General features: G+C 39.4%; 1 protein-coding gene across 4 annotated transcripts in view; it reads right to left on the minus strand.

Annotated features, from left to right (window-relative positions):
• LOC110398213 (bifunctional heparan sulfate N-deacetylase/N-sulfotransferase 3) overlaps nt 1-18,467 on the minus strand; it is a 75,776-nt gene that overhangs the window by 39,881 nt on the left and 17,428 nt on the right. For all 4 annotated transcript variants that reach the window (XM_021395670.1, XM_021395668.1, XM_021395669.1 and 1 more), the window contains exon 3: nt 2,450-2,537. In XM_021395670.1, coding sequence (XP_021251345.1) covers nt 2,450-2,537 — 88 coding nt within the window. The remainder of the gene's footprint in view (nt 1-2,449; nt 2,538-18,467) is intronic.

The raw sequence follows: 18,467 nt of genomic DNA on the forward strand, positions 1-18,467 counted from the left end.
CAGGGCCTAATGAGCTGACAGATCAGGACAGATGCTCCCCAACCCCTGAGCCCAGATACTTATTCTAGTCCCAGCGCACTTTTATGATAGGCTAGTCGTGTCAAAGACTGTCACATTTAAATAATTCCTTAATGGGTTGCCTTGTAAAGACTGCATGAGACAAACTTTGAAAAACAATAGCTTAACAGTCTTCACTGTGTGCCTATCTGCTGCTAGTCCTACTAGCTATCTACTCCTTCCAAAAAATCAACACAACTTTACAAATCCTTTTTCTCTTAGTATTTTGTAATACTATTCTCTTTTCCAGTCTTTCAGCCTTTGTTTTCTCCATCAGTAAGGCCTTTCTAACCCTATCAGCTTTCTCCTTTTTCCTCCAACAAACCTTGTCCGACATTCCTTCACTGTTGCCAGTTTCTCTTTACCTCAGAAAGAACTAAAATAATGAAGGAAAAATATAGGCAGACATATATAATGATGTATCAATATCTGTAGGATCATTAGATTTTATGACTCCACATGAGCCTAACTGGCCCTATGTCATGTTCACCTGCTACCAAGGAAAGTAACAGGAGTGGCTAAAGGCTGTAAAATAGCCATGCCAGGGAGAAAAAAAATATTTCTTCAGAAAAAGAAGAAAGCCTCAGCAAGAGATGGGCTATAACAGTGATAGGCTCAACTCATTGAGCTTACAGCTGGTAACCGGGTCAGACTGTACTACAAACTTGCAATATTGTTGCCAAATCTCGCTCAACCAAAACAAGGAAACCCACATGCGTGCTCCCTCCAAAGTATCTGAGCTATCAACTGAGACAAAACAAATGGTCTTGAAAGTACCTTTGCCTGCTGAGACACTGGCAGGTGACAGGCTTGGCAGCCAGGATGTTTCTGCCAGGCCACTTTAGCCAACAGAAGAAAAGAGGAAAGGGTGGGAATGGATGGAGAAAATGATGCATGGAATGTGAGGAAGTCAAGGCATCACTAGTCCCTCTGAATTGTGCAGGTTATGCCTGAAAGGCAGAGCTCAAACCACAGCAAGTCCACCTGATTTCGGCTGAGCACAAAAGAAATCTTTGGAAGGATAGTGCTTCTGTTCAGCTTTTTGGCTCTAAATAACAGACTTCCTCTTTTCTTAACACGGCAAGTAATTCTGACCAAGGTGCACAACTAAGCACAAGACGACTTATGCACTTCCATCTTCTATTCAACATGCGCAGCAAACAAGCCTACTCAAGTTCTATGTATCTCCTGTTTTAAATAAATCCTTTTTTTGCTTCCTATGTTACCTTTTCTATTTTCATATTAATAGCCTTTAACTATGACATGACCTTGTATTGTCTTTTGATTCTCTCCTTCAGGCTCTGATGTTGTCCTATTTTTCATGTATGCCTTTTTCTATTTGTCAGCAGAGACCACCTGCTTCTCCCGTATCAAATCCTAATTAATACCTTATTCTTCACTTCTTCGTATAGCTACAGTGGTTTAAGTATAAAATTATTTTAACGGATAAAATGTATTGCTATGGTATCTCTACAGTAGAGGTCAAACTATCCAAATGGATGAACTTCGGCTGCTCAACAGATTGCTCAGTGAAGTCAACAGAATATTTCATTTGATTGGTGCAATTTATCACAACAACAGGTCAAAAGGAACTGAATTTTTGTAAAAGTCACGGAGGAATTCAATCTGTTCCCCACAGGCACCTAGTGCAGGCAATACAGTTTACTAGAAATTTCAGATTCCTCATCCTGAGATGCTTCTGTCCATCTAAAATTACCACCTAAATTCTCCATGCACAGATGCAGAGAAAAGTTAAATTCACCTAACTATTCTACATGCTTCTCTCCCTCCACTTCCTGGGACAGGTTCTGTAGCAATTATCTGAAGCTGAAATTTGCTGTCCTACGCTTTGAATTGAAGTATAAAGAAACATTAAGAGAGTTTATTTCACTCTCAGGACTGATTTCACTGTTATCCAATGACACATGTAAGATGTATAAATCCTACAGAAAACTGTCATCCCAGACTGGACCGGCTTTAAAGTTCTCCTGGCCCTGTGGTCAGGCTTGTCCTGCCTTGTAGGAGGAAAAGGAACGTTCCTCTTATTCAGTCTTTTCTGAATGGATTACTCTTCTGATATTTAGAAACTTTAGCCTGGCTCTCCTGCTTCCAAATCATTGTTCTCCTTATCAGACTATTATGCAAAGAATAGACAAAAGATATATTTTTTTAAATAGAGAAATGGAGGTGCAGATGCATTTATAGACTCTACCTACATGATTAGTTTCACAGAGACTACAGCTCAAACAAAAGGTTAATCCAGCACAATTTTAGAAGAAAAAAAATATTTGATATATCACACAAATTATGTCTCAAAGAAACACGGAAGAAAGAGCATCATGCTACAAAGAACACCACTAAAATTAAAGTAATTTTAGGTTTTCCTTCTTACCTGTGTGATAAAATTTCCCTGAAAATCCCAGGTTGAAAGTAAAATTTGTAATCTGAGTTCTCAAAAGATTCTGAGTGTCAAGCAAGGCCTGAAAAAAAAACAACATACAAATCTAACTGTAGAAAACAACACTTGGTACAGAAGTTACATGTAACAATATAAATATTTTTAAAGGCATACATCTTTCCATTTTTTTCTCTATGTAAAAGTAGCTCCTTATATATTACAATGATCTATTTCAATTATCATTAAAAGATCAAAGACAGCATGCAAACTGCATAATTTCTCTCATAAACATGACCTTCTACTGAATACTGTCTTACTCCCTGGATCCTTAGATTGGGAAATAAAGGCACATACCAGAGAAAAACTTTCCCTGATTAACCACATCTGAGTAATCACAGCCAGGACCAAAATTCAGATCTCTTGTGTCCCAGACCACAGCTCTAATTGCTTAAGTGAACAGCATTTAAGAGTTACATTTCTCTAGATCAAGTCAAGTACATACACAGCATTTTATTCATGTTCCAAAATTATTGGTAATGAAAAAAATCCAGGAAGACAGAAAGAAGCTAAATTAAACCTACTCCACATCAAAGAACTTAATCCTACCCCCAAATTCTGACTCATTTCTCAGACAGTTATGATACTGTCTGTCAGCATAAATGTACTTTCACTAAATTAGTACAAATGAAAAACAGCATGTAGAAAGAAAGGCGAAAGCTGTTACTCATCAGATACAGCTTCACTCTTTGATTTCAATATGCTCTTCTTGATTTGTTACTCCCAAGATTTAAAGATTACTTTAAGGAGTTATCTCCCCAAATTCTTCTACTCTGCCGTTGCTCACTACTTCAGTTTTCCAAGTGTAACAAATAAAACCCAGCTCCTCGATATAAAAAAAAAAAACAAAAACACAAAACAATAACAAAAAACCTGTAGAAAGCAACAACAAAACTTAAGAATAAACAGCCTCCTGTAAAACTACACTAGGAATGCACATTCCTCTGACTGCTTTTAGGTGAGCATTTGATAACTGCTTTCTAAAGAGTACTCAAGAGTCTTCAGGATTTGTGAGTGCACACAGCACAGCAGAGCTGCATATCCGCTACAGCACACACACACAGGAACAGGTACTTATGCTGACTGCTAAGCAGCAATGCCTTGGAAAGAAAGGCATATTTATACATCAAAGGTCAGCAAAGAGTTTTCAAACGCAGCATGCATTGTACTACAATTGTAGTAATAAAATGATTAAAGATAATACCCTTGCCAAAATTAAGTACCTCTAAGCATGTTGTGAAATGGTAAGAGTTTAAAAATCACAAAAACTTCAACATAACAATATTTTCAAAGGTACCAAGGTCGAGTAGGCATCCCACTTTTGAAATTTAGCAACAGTTTAGTACCTTGAGAATAAGATCCATATGGACACTTTCATTATATTAGAATTACAGAACGGCTTGGATTGGATGGGACCTTAGAGTGCACCCAGTTCCAAACCCCTGCTGTGGGTAAGGCTGCCACCCACTAGATCAGGCTGCCCAGGGCCCCATCCAATCTGGCCTTGAATGCCTCCAGGGATGGGGCATCCACAGCTTCTCTTGGCAGCTGGTGACTCACCACACTAGCAACTTGTTAGCAACTTAACTACAATATTTTTTTTTTTAACCAAGAAGCCAAAGACAACAAAATGTTAGCACAGAAGTCAAGTCCAGCTTTAGATATAGCTATAGCATAGCTAGATTACCGTTTCTTAAAATACAGCCCCATTTCACAGATGGAAGTGATATCCACCTTGTCAGACAAGCTTCTGAGCACACAAGTTCTTCAAGCCTTTTATAGTGTTCATCTACATCAGTTCTAATGAAAGTACAACCTCTATTCACAAAGTCTGTTAAGCCTGTTTCCTTGAACTATCCTACCTACAACATTAGAGTGATAAAATCTAGCAAAAGGTGACATTAACAGGGGCTCTCCTGCACCCAAACTCAAGAGCAGCCCAACGCAGCAGGCCCAGAGGTCATCCCCATAAAGAGATGGCCACACACCACAGCATGTATCTTGTTTCTGCTCTGCTCTCCCTTTACAGTGCTGAGCCTTTCTACCTACCCCCACTGGGAGACTGCCAGGAGTGGGAAGGCAGTCTCTCTCCAGTACTCTTACCACTCTGCTCATCACTGAACAAAGAGCCCCTCACCTCCACAGCAGCAGCAAGCCTGGGGAAGGCACAAGGTGAGGCCATGGCCTGAGGCTGAGGCCTCAGCAAGTAGATAGGGCTATGGCTCCGCCTGGCTCCGGGAAGCAGGTGCCTGAGGGAGCTGGTTGGCAGCGAGAAAGTCCTTTTTGTCCCTGTCCTGAGGGGCTGCTGAACTGAATCTCACTGACGTGGCTGACAGAACACAAGTACAATCAATTCCGAGTCATCATTAGCACTTCGCCTTGCTTTTTTATTTCAGCAGACCAGAGCACTATGAATAAACGTATTCATTAAATCTACATCCATCACAAAACTAAATCTCTGAAAAGAGCTACCACTTTTCTGTCTCCCATTTCTAGAGGTCTGCTCAGGTCAGGAAAGGAATCACATTTCTTTCCCATCAGCCTGCCTCTCCAGTGTCCTCAGTCTTCAGCTCCAGCAGCAGAAGTGAGGGAGGCTCCAAGGAACAGCAGCAGCGTGGCAAAGATCATCTTTCACTAGAAAGGAATACCTGAAAAATGTCCTGCAAACAACAGCCTTGCTAAAGGAATGAGTAAAATGGAGCACCGAATAGAGATAATTGAAAACCAGCTGAAGACTTCTGAAGTGGAATAAGGAGAGAAATCTCACAACACTGTAACAAGGACTTTTGCACAGGCTGACAGAGCAAAGATCACTGGGGAGACTTCTTATTCTAATGAAAGTTAGCAAATCTGCAGAAGATATTATTAAAGCCATCCTTGAGCTGCCAAGAACTGATTCAATGAAAATTTTACCTTTTGAGTAAGACGTGCAGTTAAAAACCTGGGAGGTAAACCGTACAGCTATATGCTTCTTACGTTAACAGTATGCAACTTTGAACGCAAGAGATTCTGAGTACAGCTTAAGAGTGAGATGACATGAATGGGCTACAAACCCCTTTTCCTCTGAATTGAGTTCAACAGGCCCCACTGGAAGAACATAACAGACATTTAGAATCCTTCAAAATATAATTCTGAAGGTGTTTGCACACCAGGGAAGTAGGTTCCCCAGCAGCTCAGCAGGTAGGCAGATCTATGGATTTTCCTGCGCTGCATGACTTTCAAGGAGTTTAGGGAAAAAAAATTACATTCACTGTGATAAAAGTTTAGCTACACAGGCTTCAGGATAAAGCAAAGTCCCAAATGAGCAACTCTGACTATAACATGAGTATTTCTAAAATTTTAATATCAAATATATTTCCTTAAAGCTATCAGTCCCCTCCCAGAAAACTCTGTAGAGGACTACTGTGTGCAGCTTCTGGCAAGGTTACATTTAAAAATAAATTCTTTATGTTATTCTTTATGTTGCATTTACTGCCATGGAGAATCAACCTTTGAACTACGAAGCACGGGGAACAATTTTTGAGCTGAAGGCCTTATCCCGTACCTTTCCAACAACTTCTTAGCTTCTGAGTCCCAGTCAATGGAAAAACAGGAAGGAAAGAGAGAGACTAGAAATGCTCGAGAAAGACTTTTCAAAAGGAGTTTTGCTGCTGCAGTTCTGGGCATGCTGCAGCCACCTGGCTGACAGGACAGCCATGATTCCAGGTTCTCAAACAGGGGCTAGGAGCAGGGTACAAAAAACTCATGACATTTCCATAATAATATAATTTAGCGCTTCATTAGTTCTTCACTGGGAGTTAGTATTGCTGGTGTGACTAGCACCTTCTCACAGTGACTTCCTGGGGGCTGCATTTCCTCTAGGCCAGCAGTCACAGTAAGAAAGCTCTGCTTCCACTCCTCACTGATCTCCTTCTGTCACAAATAACACGAACCTCTAAAGGAGAGTTAATCTTCTACAGAATGAACTTCAAAAGAGATTCCACTGGTTTTTTTTGGCCACATTATTCTCATTGAAATCAACAGGAGATGTTCTGCTAAAATCTAGCACTGCTGTTTGAAAATGTATCAGCTGATACCGCTTATCTGCTCACCTGCTCTACCTGCAGACAGAGCGCGCAGCCCTACTGTGAACCATCTTTTGTACAGACAAGCTGAGATAACATTTGAGTTGTCGTGCCTATGATTATTTTCTTGGTAACATGACATTTTACTAATCTTTCAGGTTCTAAAAACAAAATGTTAAAACTCAGAAAAAATATATAGTAGCAGATGGCAGGGACGGTTACTGTGAGTTTCTACCAGAGACAGAAAGAAGTAGGGGGGAGGAAGAGCCTGAAATTTTATTTCTAACGCTATTCTATACACTGAAGGTAAGCTGGCGATATTTTCTCTATTTTACAATTGTTTTATGAAAAGTCCCTCTGGGTATGAGATGTTATATAAATATGCTAGTACCAAAGACTGTGTTTTAAAAACCATTCAGTAAAATCTTCCTCTGTTTATAAATAATTACTTACTCAATTTGCCATACTTCCACTGCTGTAAGGAAAATAAATTGCTGGCTGTGTAATCACTGTTATGTACACAGCTACAATGGAGTATTTAAACTTTTCCTAGCTCACCCATTAGGTTTAGGAAATTTATTTTGCCAGAAATCAAATGTGAGAATTCAATATAGGATGAGAGATCCCTTCATTCACCAGTAGTCCGAAACAATCTCAGAAAGAGGCCCTGTTACAATCCAAGGAATAGATAAAAGTTGAGCTGAGAGTAAGATAGAGTTCTTCCAGTCCTTGCATCTGACATACTTATAGTATAATGAAAGGAATATAAGGAATCACATTATGTTGTAAATGAAGTCAGATTCTCAGGTGATTAATCAGCGTGATCCCATTTAAGTTACTTCAATTTCACTTCTGATGAAACTTCTAAGCAAACATAAGTGGCTATAATTACCAATGTTATGTTATCAATCGATACCAATGAGGAACTCAGTTAACTGAGAATTTAAGAGAAAATGTGCTCTAAGATCACAATTGCAACAATAGGAGCCAGGAGAACAGTTTCTGAATGAACGTGAAAAAGTACAAAATTTCCTGCCTTTGAAAAGATGGCCTCCTTTCTTGACAACCAGAATGTTCAGCTCTTTTTTTACTCACTTTTCATTCAGTAATTTCAACTTTGTTTGCAAAGGAAACAGCTTTATTTCATTTTTCTCACCTTGCAGACAGGACAAACAGAAGCACAGACAGATGACAATGGGTTGTCAAAAGCTTTAAAGCTTTTGCTCAAGTAAATCAGCAGTAAAGACAAGCATAAAACTCCTATCACCAGAACTTGCTTCCCATCTCCATAGTCAGGAAACCATTCTTCCTCCTGTTCTCACGTGCCTCTTCACATGAGTTCCCATTATAGCCTGTTACAGAGATGTCAGAAGTGTCAACTTGTCTTCAGTAAACAGACAGTAGTAAGTTCTTCAGCACCAACAAAGTCTTCTACCCCAAACATCCCACCTTATCAAATACATAAATCAAGAATGCTTTAATCTTGTTTCATGAAGAAAGAACTATTGTGTGTTTCTGTAGCCGTACCAACATATTTATGACCATTTTCCTACTCAGAAGCTGCTAAAGAACTCAGACACTTGAAAAGCAAACCAGTTCATAACTGTTAATTTTACTTGTACTACATAGATTTCAACTAAATTAGCAAGAAGGTAGACATAGCCTCACAAATCTCTTTTCAGGAACATTTACTTTGCTGTTTCACATGCTATCAAAGGAGTCACTGAATTACAAATTACTTTGCTTCTTATGTCATACTGGCACTTTATTAAAGGCAAGAACTTTCTGAAAATCTAAAATTGGTATAAAGTGTAATGTGAAAGCACGTGAGTTAAGTACGTGAAGTACCTTTATAGGTGCTTGGATGCAGAAGTAGCTTTAACTTCTTTTAAAGCACTGTGCTTCAGCAATTCAACAATCACTACTTGAAATCACCCATGTGTATTTTGAGGTTTGCCTCATCATGTTTTGGATTCTGGTTCCTAGGCTTTGAGGCGCTAGCAAGGCGTGCAGAGTTAGAGGTAAGACATGGCCCACCTTAGCACAGACCACAGACAAACTGTCTCTGGTTTTGGGGTTTGCTCTGGCACTGCTGAGATTTATGGAAGAAAAGGAAGAAGGAGGGATGCGCTGCCTAAGGAAGGGAGAGAGCAGTGAAGGATCCACAGAGACCCGTGAGAAATGTTGCAGCAGTGGGATAAACTGAAAGTGAGCCCCAACATTGCAGTGATAGCAAACGCTGAGGAGCTATGGCAATGAAGGCAGCAGCAAGAATCTGGGGTGTTTGGAGGCAGTGGAAGGCAGCACAGCAAGGAGAAACATAAGGCAGTGTCAGTAAGGGTCCATCCCACATGGCTGAGAATCATTATTTTATTAGACAGTCTATTTTACTTCTGAGCAAAAACGTTTCCCTCAAGATAAATTATGTATTTTAGAACATCATTAAAATTCAATGTCTATTCTTTCTGGATTTCCAAGATTATCATTCTGACACCCATTACCATAAACATTTAATCTATGCAGGAGAAAGAATAATTGCTTTGGGTATACCAGGTTTATCTGAAAAATATTTTGAATACCCTTCAGACAAAAGGAGAAGAATGATTACATTTTCTCTGTGCATTCTATTATCTGAGCTGGTGCTACAGAGATGGCAAGAGTGGAAAACAAAAATCTTCAGCCTTTCCAGCAAAGCATTGAGCTGCCAGAAACCATAAATTATAAATAGACCTTAAACTGTGTGTGGAGAGGATACTGCTCTACAGTTTGGCAAAAGCAAGATGTCCAGTAGGACACAATCCAGCAGAGGTATAAAGACTGCTGAAACAGAGCTGGAAAAGCTAAACCAATAATAACTATGTTGAAGTTCATAACATAGCAGATTCTACATGAGCTCAAGACAACTATGCATGTTATTTTGTACAAAATATTAAAAATTAGGGAAATAATGCTTGTTAAGATACAGTGACTTAAAGAAAACATATTCTTTGAATTACAAACAGATTTTGAAAAGTCTACCAGGTCTTTTAAAAATAGGACAATTTAATTAACAGTTTGAAAGTACCATATGCCAGCAAGATGCCTATACACAGAGGACCATGGCAGAATTTAAAACTAAAAACGTGTGCAAAAATTATTCAGAGAAGAATTTAAGTACCTGGTGTCAATTATTTAAAAATTAGTACGGTTTACTGACAGCTAGCTTCCACCTGCAGCAATTGTGTTTTTAGATTATCTAACAGGACTTCCTTAGAGCCCAGATGTTTAATGTGCAGGACAGGCAAAGCTGTCACTGATTGCGTCAGCTGGGACTGTGCCCCAACCATCCACCTGAGGAGCTTAACAGATCTCCTATAGCATTACGGACCATACTCAACAAGTAAGGAAGTTGGTGCAAACCTTTTCAATAAATTCAATAAGCATCACTAACTCAGCAACCCAGCTGCTCTTCAAAGCATTAATAAGATGAGATAGAAGGCTGAAGCTTGACAATGTGCATCTTGTTTCTTCAGTATCCAGTATGAGACACAGTGAATTTGATTTTCAAAAAATCCAGGAGAGACGCCTACAGTTTATATGCATAGGTGCTGTAACTGTGCAAACACTGAATTCTGATTATCAGAGATAGGGACCTGAATTTGATGTCCTCTAACGAACACTAAAAAAAAAAAAAAAAAAAACTAAACATGTAGCCACTTTTGATGCAAGTCATTTGAGACAATGTTTTCCAAAGTTTTCCATCAGAACACAAGTTTAATGTTGCTGGGTATTCCTTTGGATATTTTCTGTATCATGTAATAACAATCTTAATGACGGCCCAATTACACATTTTCAAGTAATTAGGCTCTTTCATCCAGTTGTATCATTTGTACAATCAAGAGATTTAAGAAATACTTTTGAATAAGTTCTGTCACTAGCTTCTCACTTCTTAGAGGCTGAGATAGCAGCTAATGAGAATAAGCTAATTATGGCAAGGTAAATTGAAGGTTTTAAATACTTGGTGCCAATAGTATTTAATAAAGTAATATAATTACGCTGTTTTCAGGATTCTGTATGGAATTCTGCAATTAGTAGCTCTTAATTAAACTGTACTTTGATGAAAGAGGTGACTACCACTGAACAGCTAAATGATCTCATTATCCTACAGTTAACAGAAATAAAGACCTGCATTTCTTTTAATTAAAGGTCAAAAAACCTAGGCCAATTGAAGTAGAACTAATAAACACCCTACTAGTCCATATGATATTTTCCCTGGATTTTGGTCAGGCAGGATTCATTGGAAAACTCACCTGTTCTTTCATTCACTGCTTATGAAACAGCATGTACAAAAAGGTAAATTCTCAGAGTACAACACAAACTGAGAACAAAGCAACTCTTATAACACATTTAAAATCTCCTCGTATTCATCCAGTTAAAACTCTTGTGATCTGATGATTTTTGATGAACCGGTCAGTACAAGTGGAAAACAAGGTCTGTTACCCACAGTGCAAGCACTTAGGCAGCTGTGCCATAAAGTAGCTTACGCTGCTCAGCTGCCTCAACTCCGAGCATGACCGGCCATCTCTTAGAGTGACAGAGTAGATCAGCTCCTATTCCAGTTCACTTCTTGGCAAATAACGTTGTCAATTTTGCATAATATTTTGTCAGCGAAGTTAGAAGTGGCTATCCAATCCAATGGCACATACATTTTTTAGTCTCCCAGCTCATCAGTACAGGCTAGGGGATGACCTGCTGGAGATGAGCTCTGCGGAGAAGGACGTGGGGGTCCTGGTGGACAACAGGCTGCCCAAAAGCCAGCAGTGTGCCCTTGGAGCCAAGAAGGCCAATGGCATGCTGGGGTGCATAAAAGAGAGAGCAGCCAGCAGGTCGAGGGAGGTGATCCTCCCCCTCTACTCTGCCCTGATGAGGCCGCATTTTGACTGCTGTGTGCAGTTCCGGGCTCCTCAGATCAAAAAAGCCAGGGATCTCCTAAAAGGAGACCAGAGGAGGGCCACAAAGATGATTAGGGGGGTGGAGCATCTCCTGTATGAGGGAAGGCTGAGTAACCTGGGTCTGTCCAGCCTGGGGAAAAGAAGACTGAGAGGGAATCTGATAAGTGTTTATTAATATTTAAAGGAAGGTGGGAGGCAAAGGATGAGGCCAGGCTCTTCTCAGCAGTGCATAGCTATGGGACCAGGAGTAACGGCCTAAAACTTGAACATAGGAAGTTCTGTACTAACATGTGGAAGAACTTCTTTACGATAAGGGTGACAGAGCACTGGAACAGGTTGTCCAGAGAGGTTGTGCAGTCTTCTTCTATGGAGATATTCAAGACTTGTCCGGATGCCTACCTATGCGATCTACTGTAGGGTACCTGCTTTAGCATGGGGGTTGGACCTGATCTCTAAAGGTCTCTTCCAACCCCTGTGATTCTGTGATTCTCAGAAAGGACACAAATATTACTCAAACTCCTAATACTGTACTCATTGTCAACACCATGTTTGTCTCTTATTTAATGCTTTCTCACATGCCAGCTCCAGCTTTTGCCTTCACTGCAGCCACCAGGCACAGCAGTCAGCATCTGGCTGGAGGAGGAGGGCTGCTCCCCAAGCAGGACTGAGCTCCACAGTGTGGACTGGCCACCACCTTCCATGTGGCAAAGTGTGTGCACGCCTATTCATCACGTGCTGCCTGATTCAGCTGCTAGAGGCCCTTGTACCCCAACATGCAGCTCTGTACAGCCGCTGGATTATGAAAATATCCAGAAGATTCAATACTGGAAGAATTTCCACGCTTAATCTCTCAGCAGAAGGGACCGCAGTGGCCTCACAAAGCAGCAGCTGTCACTACATCTATCCCATTCTCATGCTTCTATATCCAAAATGACAATGACTTTAGAGATGCAAGTTAGATTTCAAGTCTACCTTTTCACTCACTGCTGGAACACAAGTAATTTGTGCCATAAAAATTGTTTTCTTATAGAAATTTGTACCCCAAACCTACTCTTACTGTGCAGTAGTCTGCATTTCATCCCACAACACCACCTGGGACTTACCTCCCCTTTGGGTTTCTAAAGCCCTGCCTTCCTTTTCCACCTTGCCCCACACATCCTGTCTAGATGAATAAGAGACACTGCACCTTCACTAGCTTCCAGACATAGACTGACAAGCCACGGACAGGTCAAAGCAAAGGGATAAAAGCAGATCTCACTGAAACCTCTGTTTTAGAACATGCATCAATCCGCATACATCTTATTCCACTGATTTCCTGGTATCTAGGAGGAATCCAACCATCTTTTAGAACTGTCCATGTCTATCAAGTTGGATTGAAACTGGCCTGCAGGTTAAAAGTCGTTAAGTTGATGGATTGACAAAGGCAAACAGAGCCATTATAAATGCATGATTTTTTCTGGAAAGGGAAGTTAAATTATGGTGTCACTGTTGCGTACATCAAGCACCAACCATCTGTAAATATGGCCTTGTGAACAAGCTTCAGTCTGATTTATTTTGTCAGTATTAGTATTCTCTGAATCTCAGTGCCAGACCCTGGATAAACTTGGACTGAGCTGTACCGTAAGTCGAAAAGCTTGGGCTTCTTCAGTAGAATTCTAAATAAACAAGATTTTGAAATTCTGACCACATTACACCGACAATCATAGCTGGTATCATAGTGGGTGGTATTTACCTATTTTTCGAGAGCATACAAAATTTAAAGCATTTAAAATTTTACAAGATTTTTCCAGTAATTAGAGTGATTACTAACACTAGCTACAATTACAAAATAAATTTGTAAAGTGTTCGCAGCAAAACTCAGATCGCAGGCTAAGGAAGAACAAGCTGCAATTTAGGTAGCTTGAAAAATAATACTGGACAGTGCATGCTGTTACCAGACAAAAAGAGAGAGAGGTTTGGTGTTCCTCACATTATACATTTTTTCCCTTACGGGTTTTAGACAAGCACAATAATATTGGTGCTAATACTTAGTTTAAGATGTTAGAGAGTAAATAAAATAAAGCACAAATAAATGAAGACTTTCTCTCTTTTCATTCAGATAACAAACAGCCTGTTGCTTGCCCTGCTCAGACAAGTGTAGCAGAGCTACCACATCTCAGTCATGCAGAATAAACGAACCGTACCACGGGCTGGGCAGCACGCAGATGTTACAGTCTACTCAGAAATCTGTTTCTTGTTCCTCCCCCAGTGGCACCAAATAGATGTTGAAGCTTCTCTTACTGTCTCACTTATGTAAAAATATGTATCTACTCACCTGTCCGTCTCCCTCGTCTTGGATGAGCTGATGCCTAGCAAAGCTCTTTTTCTATTAAGCTCCACCTTTGTTGCCATGAAATCTTTAATCAAGAAGAGTTTCATGTTCTCTTTCTGTTTCAAAGCTTCATGACAGAAACAGCTGGGAATTCAGCCTTCAGCGTGCTCGCCAGCTAAGTATCACTAACAAGTTTTTTTCACCCCTTTCTTTTTATTAGTAGTTTCCAAGTCGCTGAGTGAACTTCCTCTGCTACATCAGCACTGGTATCAAATAATTGATAGAAAATGAAAAAGCAGGCAAGGAAGGCTGGCACAAAAGAGCTGACACAAAACACAGGGCTTGTGAAAAGTTATGATTATATGTTGTCAACACAGAAAAGACGTAAGAACTTAAAATAGGCTAATCAAAATTTGGACAGCTTCATTAACTCCTACATAGCACCTGGTCTACGAGAAATACTTCAGAGAAAAAAAAAATATCAAGATTTTGTGTGAAACATGGGACACTAGTAAGAGAAACACAGGGGGATTACTTAGTTTGAATAGTTAATACATCTCTTCTGGTTTTGCATAACCGCTCTCATTTCTAAAAGGCAAGATTATAGAAACTACATCTAGGTAGGTAAACATCCCAGCTGAGTAAATTCTACACCTAGGGACTCAAACTGACATACAGGGATCCAAACTGAGCTCTGCATCTCATTACACTGTAAGAGGTTGAGAGTATGTCTCAGTACAAATTCCCTGCCAATATTATATTGCTTCCATATTTCATCCTCTCTTGCTAAATTTGATTTTTAAAGACTTACATAATCCTTCTGCTTCCTTTTGGATACTACCCTCTATTCAACTACGTAAAACACACGCTATTATAAGGAACTTTTACTGGCTGTTCACCCGAATATCTCAGTGCCTTACATCAAGTAATTCTTATCCACCCTCATTGCTCTCAGTCTACAAACATCTGTAGCCCATTGCTTTCTGCCTTGGTCACCATTACTTGCCAAGTTCTCTAGCCTTTACTTTTTCAGTCCTAGCTCAGAAATTTCCTGACTGTTCTGGTGTCTCTACCTAAGCAGTCTCTAGATGTTTCTAATTAAATGGTGCAGAACTGAACATGATATTCTAGAAATCTCTTTGGTCAGAAAGATGAAGTACTTTCCTATTGTAAAATATGAGTTTCTTAAAAAGCTTAAATTTCAATCCACATTACACTGCTAATTCAGGTGTAATTTACTACTCACCTTGGTTTTAGAACATATTCAAGAGTACCATTTTAAAAATTACTAATAAGCTTAAGAGAGGCACTGAGACAGGACCAAGCATAAGACATATGTCTCACACTGAAAATGCAAACAAACAAAAAAACCCAAACCAAAACAAAAAATCCCAACCTTTTTAAAGAAATATTTTTTTTCAGACTCATTTCAGCTCCTCTAGAGTAACATCGGGCTGCCCAGGGAGGTGGTGGAGTCACCGTCCCTGGAGGTGTTCAAGAAACGTTTAGATATAGCGTTGGGAGACATAGTTTAGTGGGGCTGTTGGTGGTAGGTGGATGGTTGGACTAGGTGATCTTGTAGGTCTTTTCCAACCTAGCTAATTCTATGATTCTATGAACATCAAAGGCAACCCTTAGTTACCTTTGTCCCAGGTGAGCTTTACAGTAGGAGCAGAGACACTTGAGCTATTTCAGGAGTGCTAACACTGAAAGCAGAAATGAATGGAAGCTTGATGTAGAGATACATGGCTTATTAGTTCCACAAATTGCAACCAGTGTTTTTAGACCTAACCTGGTATGCCTATACAGCATGGCACTGCCTTTGCCATGCAAATTTACTGTCTTGGGTTGGAATGAGTTCAAGAGATTCCTGTTTTGCACAGTCACTGATCTTTTACTTTTCACCCCAATTTGCTTTGACACATATAATCTAGTTTTTGTGAAATACAATAATATTTATTTTTTATTCCCACTATAAAACTATATTCTAAGGAAAAATACTAAATTATCTCAAAGGCTGTAAAGTATGAGAAGGAATCTCCTATTTTTTATTTTTCAAATCGATCATAAGGATTTTATGCTTTGTCAAACATGATTTTTAAAGAGGAAGAATCACTTCTATCTTGCGTTATCTTATATGTAAAAAGACCAGTTACACTGTAATCTGCACAGAAAACAAAACTAGAATTGTATGGAAACATGACACTGTTATTCCATAAAGGATTACAAACATACAGTCAACATACTGAATTTCTTCCACTTTGTTTTGTAAGCATGACCCTGCAGAATAAGTCATGCTGTGGCACTGACATCTTCCAGACTGACTGGATGAGAAGGATGGACACTTTCCATGCAGCTGCTCTTGTAAAAGCTGCTACTGAAAAAGCGTCCCACTTTTACCCCCGCATTTTTTTTTCCTTCTTGCCATACTGTGCCTCTTGATATGACTGAAAATCTAGGAAGACGTTAGGGCCAATTTTGATACTGTTTTTCAGTTAATTGCTTTGATTTCTATAACTGTCTACACCACATTTCAGTCTGTTGCCTGTGAAAGTTTTATTCCATTCCATTTGCAGAAGGAATTGGACAGCAAGCTTGTCATTCGAAAAAGCCCAGAATAATTCTTTTACCAGCCACTCCTATGGCTATGAATCTGTACAGCTGTAGTTGCATTGTTATTATTTGAATTACTAAAGTGCTTTTCACAGCATGCCTTCAGCAAGCACAGAGACTTAATAAAGAATGGTGCAAACAGAATAAAAAGAGCCTCCGGCCAGAGAGCCTGCAGCGTACGGAAGGAGAGGACCAAAGTGGATAGTTCAGGGGTACACTGCCAGTAGGCTGGAAGCAGTTCCAGTGCACAGCCAGTCCTGAATTAGGATGCCACACATGCCACAGAACGTTAGAATCTTGCCTCAGGTCTGGTGCATTAACGCAGAGAAGGTACTTACTGAGCTTTGATGTCCCTCAACTTCCCTTTTTCTTCTGCTCTCAAGACGTTGTTATTCAGTGAACAACAACAGACAGCTTTGAAAGTACTGATCTTGAAACTCTGAAAAGGCTTTTTCAGCAGAGACGAATTATCCAGCAGATCTGAATGTCTTACAGCGCATACTAAGGTTTCAATACAGCCTGACTCACATTTCACTTTATAAGTTTTAGAATGGCAGGTTTTGCTTTCGTAGCCATACGGATCAACCCAAACAGAGCTGAGCTTAGGTTATGTTGACTATATTCAAAGTAAAATGTGCAGAATTGCATGAATTTTCATCTCATCCATGAAATTATTCACATACATTCTTAAATTACAAGTTTCTGAGAAAAGAAAAGGAGACACAACTTGCTAACTGCATGGCTGTGAACCAAAAATGATCACTCAAGTATGGCATGCTAGGTGGACACAAGCATTTGCTGTGAATTTCTCTGAAAGTGAAGACATACATTCTACTGTAAAGATATCTCTGCATAATAAACTTAGTCAAGGGAAAGATAGAAGCAGTGCTAGAAAGAGTTCATACTAAGAGCATAACTACTTAATATAACTAATACAATACATTAGTAATTAACATAATATAATTAATAACTACTTAATATTGAAATAAGATAGCTCTTATAGTACACAATTCCATCAATAACTGCAATGAAAATACAAAAGGCAGACACCACTAGTAAGAGAATTAATTCAGCCTAAGGATATCAAAGCGTTCACCACTACAGAGAAGAAGAGAATTAAAAATGAAAAAGATTTCCGCTACTGCTAGAAACATATACATGACTGCATCCACACTGCGCATCTACTTATTTGAGAAATCAACAGTAGATTTATAGAAGCAATTTCCTTTGGTAAGTCAGGAAGTGTGTTAATTATAAAAGCTGTGAAGTTACATCAACATCAAAAGTGCAATATTTTATCAAGTTGCGTAACAGTTAAACTGTAAGACCTGTGACATAGGTAAGCAAAGAAACAGTTACTTAGCAGGGACATGGGCCGGGAATGCAGTATTTTTCTTCCTTAAATGTGCTAAGCGTGGTTTAACCTCTGGGTGAGAAAATAATGTGATCAATAACAACCTTGTTCTGAGAATGCTAATGAGCTTCCTGAATGGCAGCAAATCACTATGGGTGGAAGGAAACCCTCTTGCCATATGTCATGTGTGACAGTCCCCAGAGCATTCGCCTTCATTTGGTTATAAAAAGGGAGTTGTAATTCTTTTCTCTATTACTTCCATATGTCAGCTGTTGGAACTACAGCACATTACTTAAAGTAACATTTCAGTAGAAGCACACATGTATCTGAAAGTTATCACAAAATATCAGGACCTTCCTTTTACTTAATCTCTTAATTTTACTATTTGCATTATAAGCAAAAACTTTAGAAAGTATTATGTAGAAACAACGACTGGGAACAGTCCAGCATGTGGAAGAAGCCCCACTGAGCAAATCAGACTGGTAAGATGACTGTGGTCAAACAAATGAGAAGTTATAGCAAGAAGTCCCTGGCTTCCTCTCCAGCAGTGGCCCTTTCTCCTCTGTCCTCCATTACAAATTATTCCTTTCCAGAAAATAAACTGATTTTGCCTCAAGTCACCTTTTGGCTCTCAGCCTCACAAAACCCACTTGTATTCAAGTAAAACAACAACTGCAGAATA

This window comes from Numida meleagris, chromosome 4 (assembly GCF_002078875.1).
Source record: "Numida meleagris isolate 19003 breed g44 Domestic line chromosome 4, NumMel1.0, whole genome shotgun sequence".
In the NCBI taxonomy this organism is placed as follows: domain Eukaryota; kingdom Metazoa; phylum Chordata; class Aves; order Galliformes; family Numididae; genus Numida; species Numida meleagris.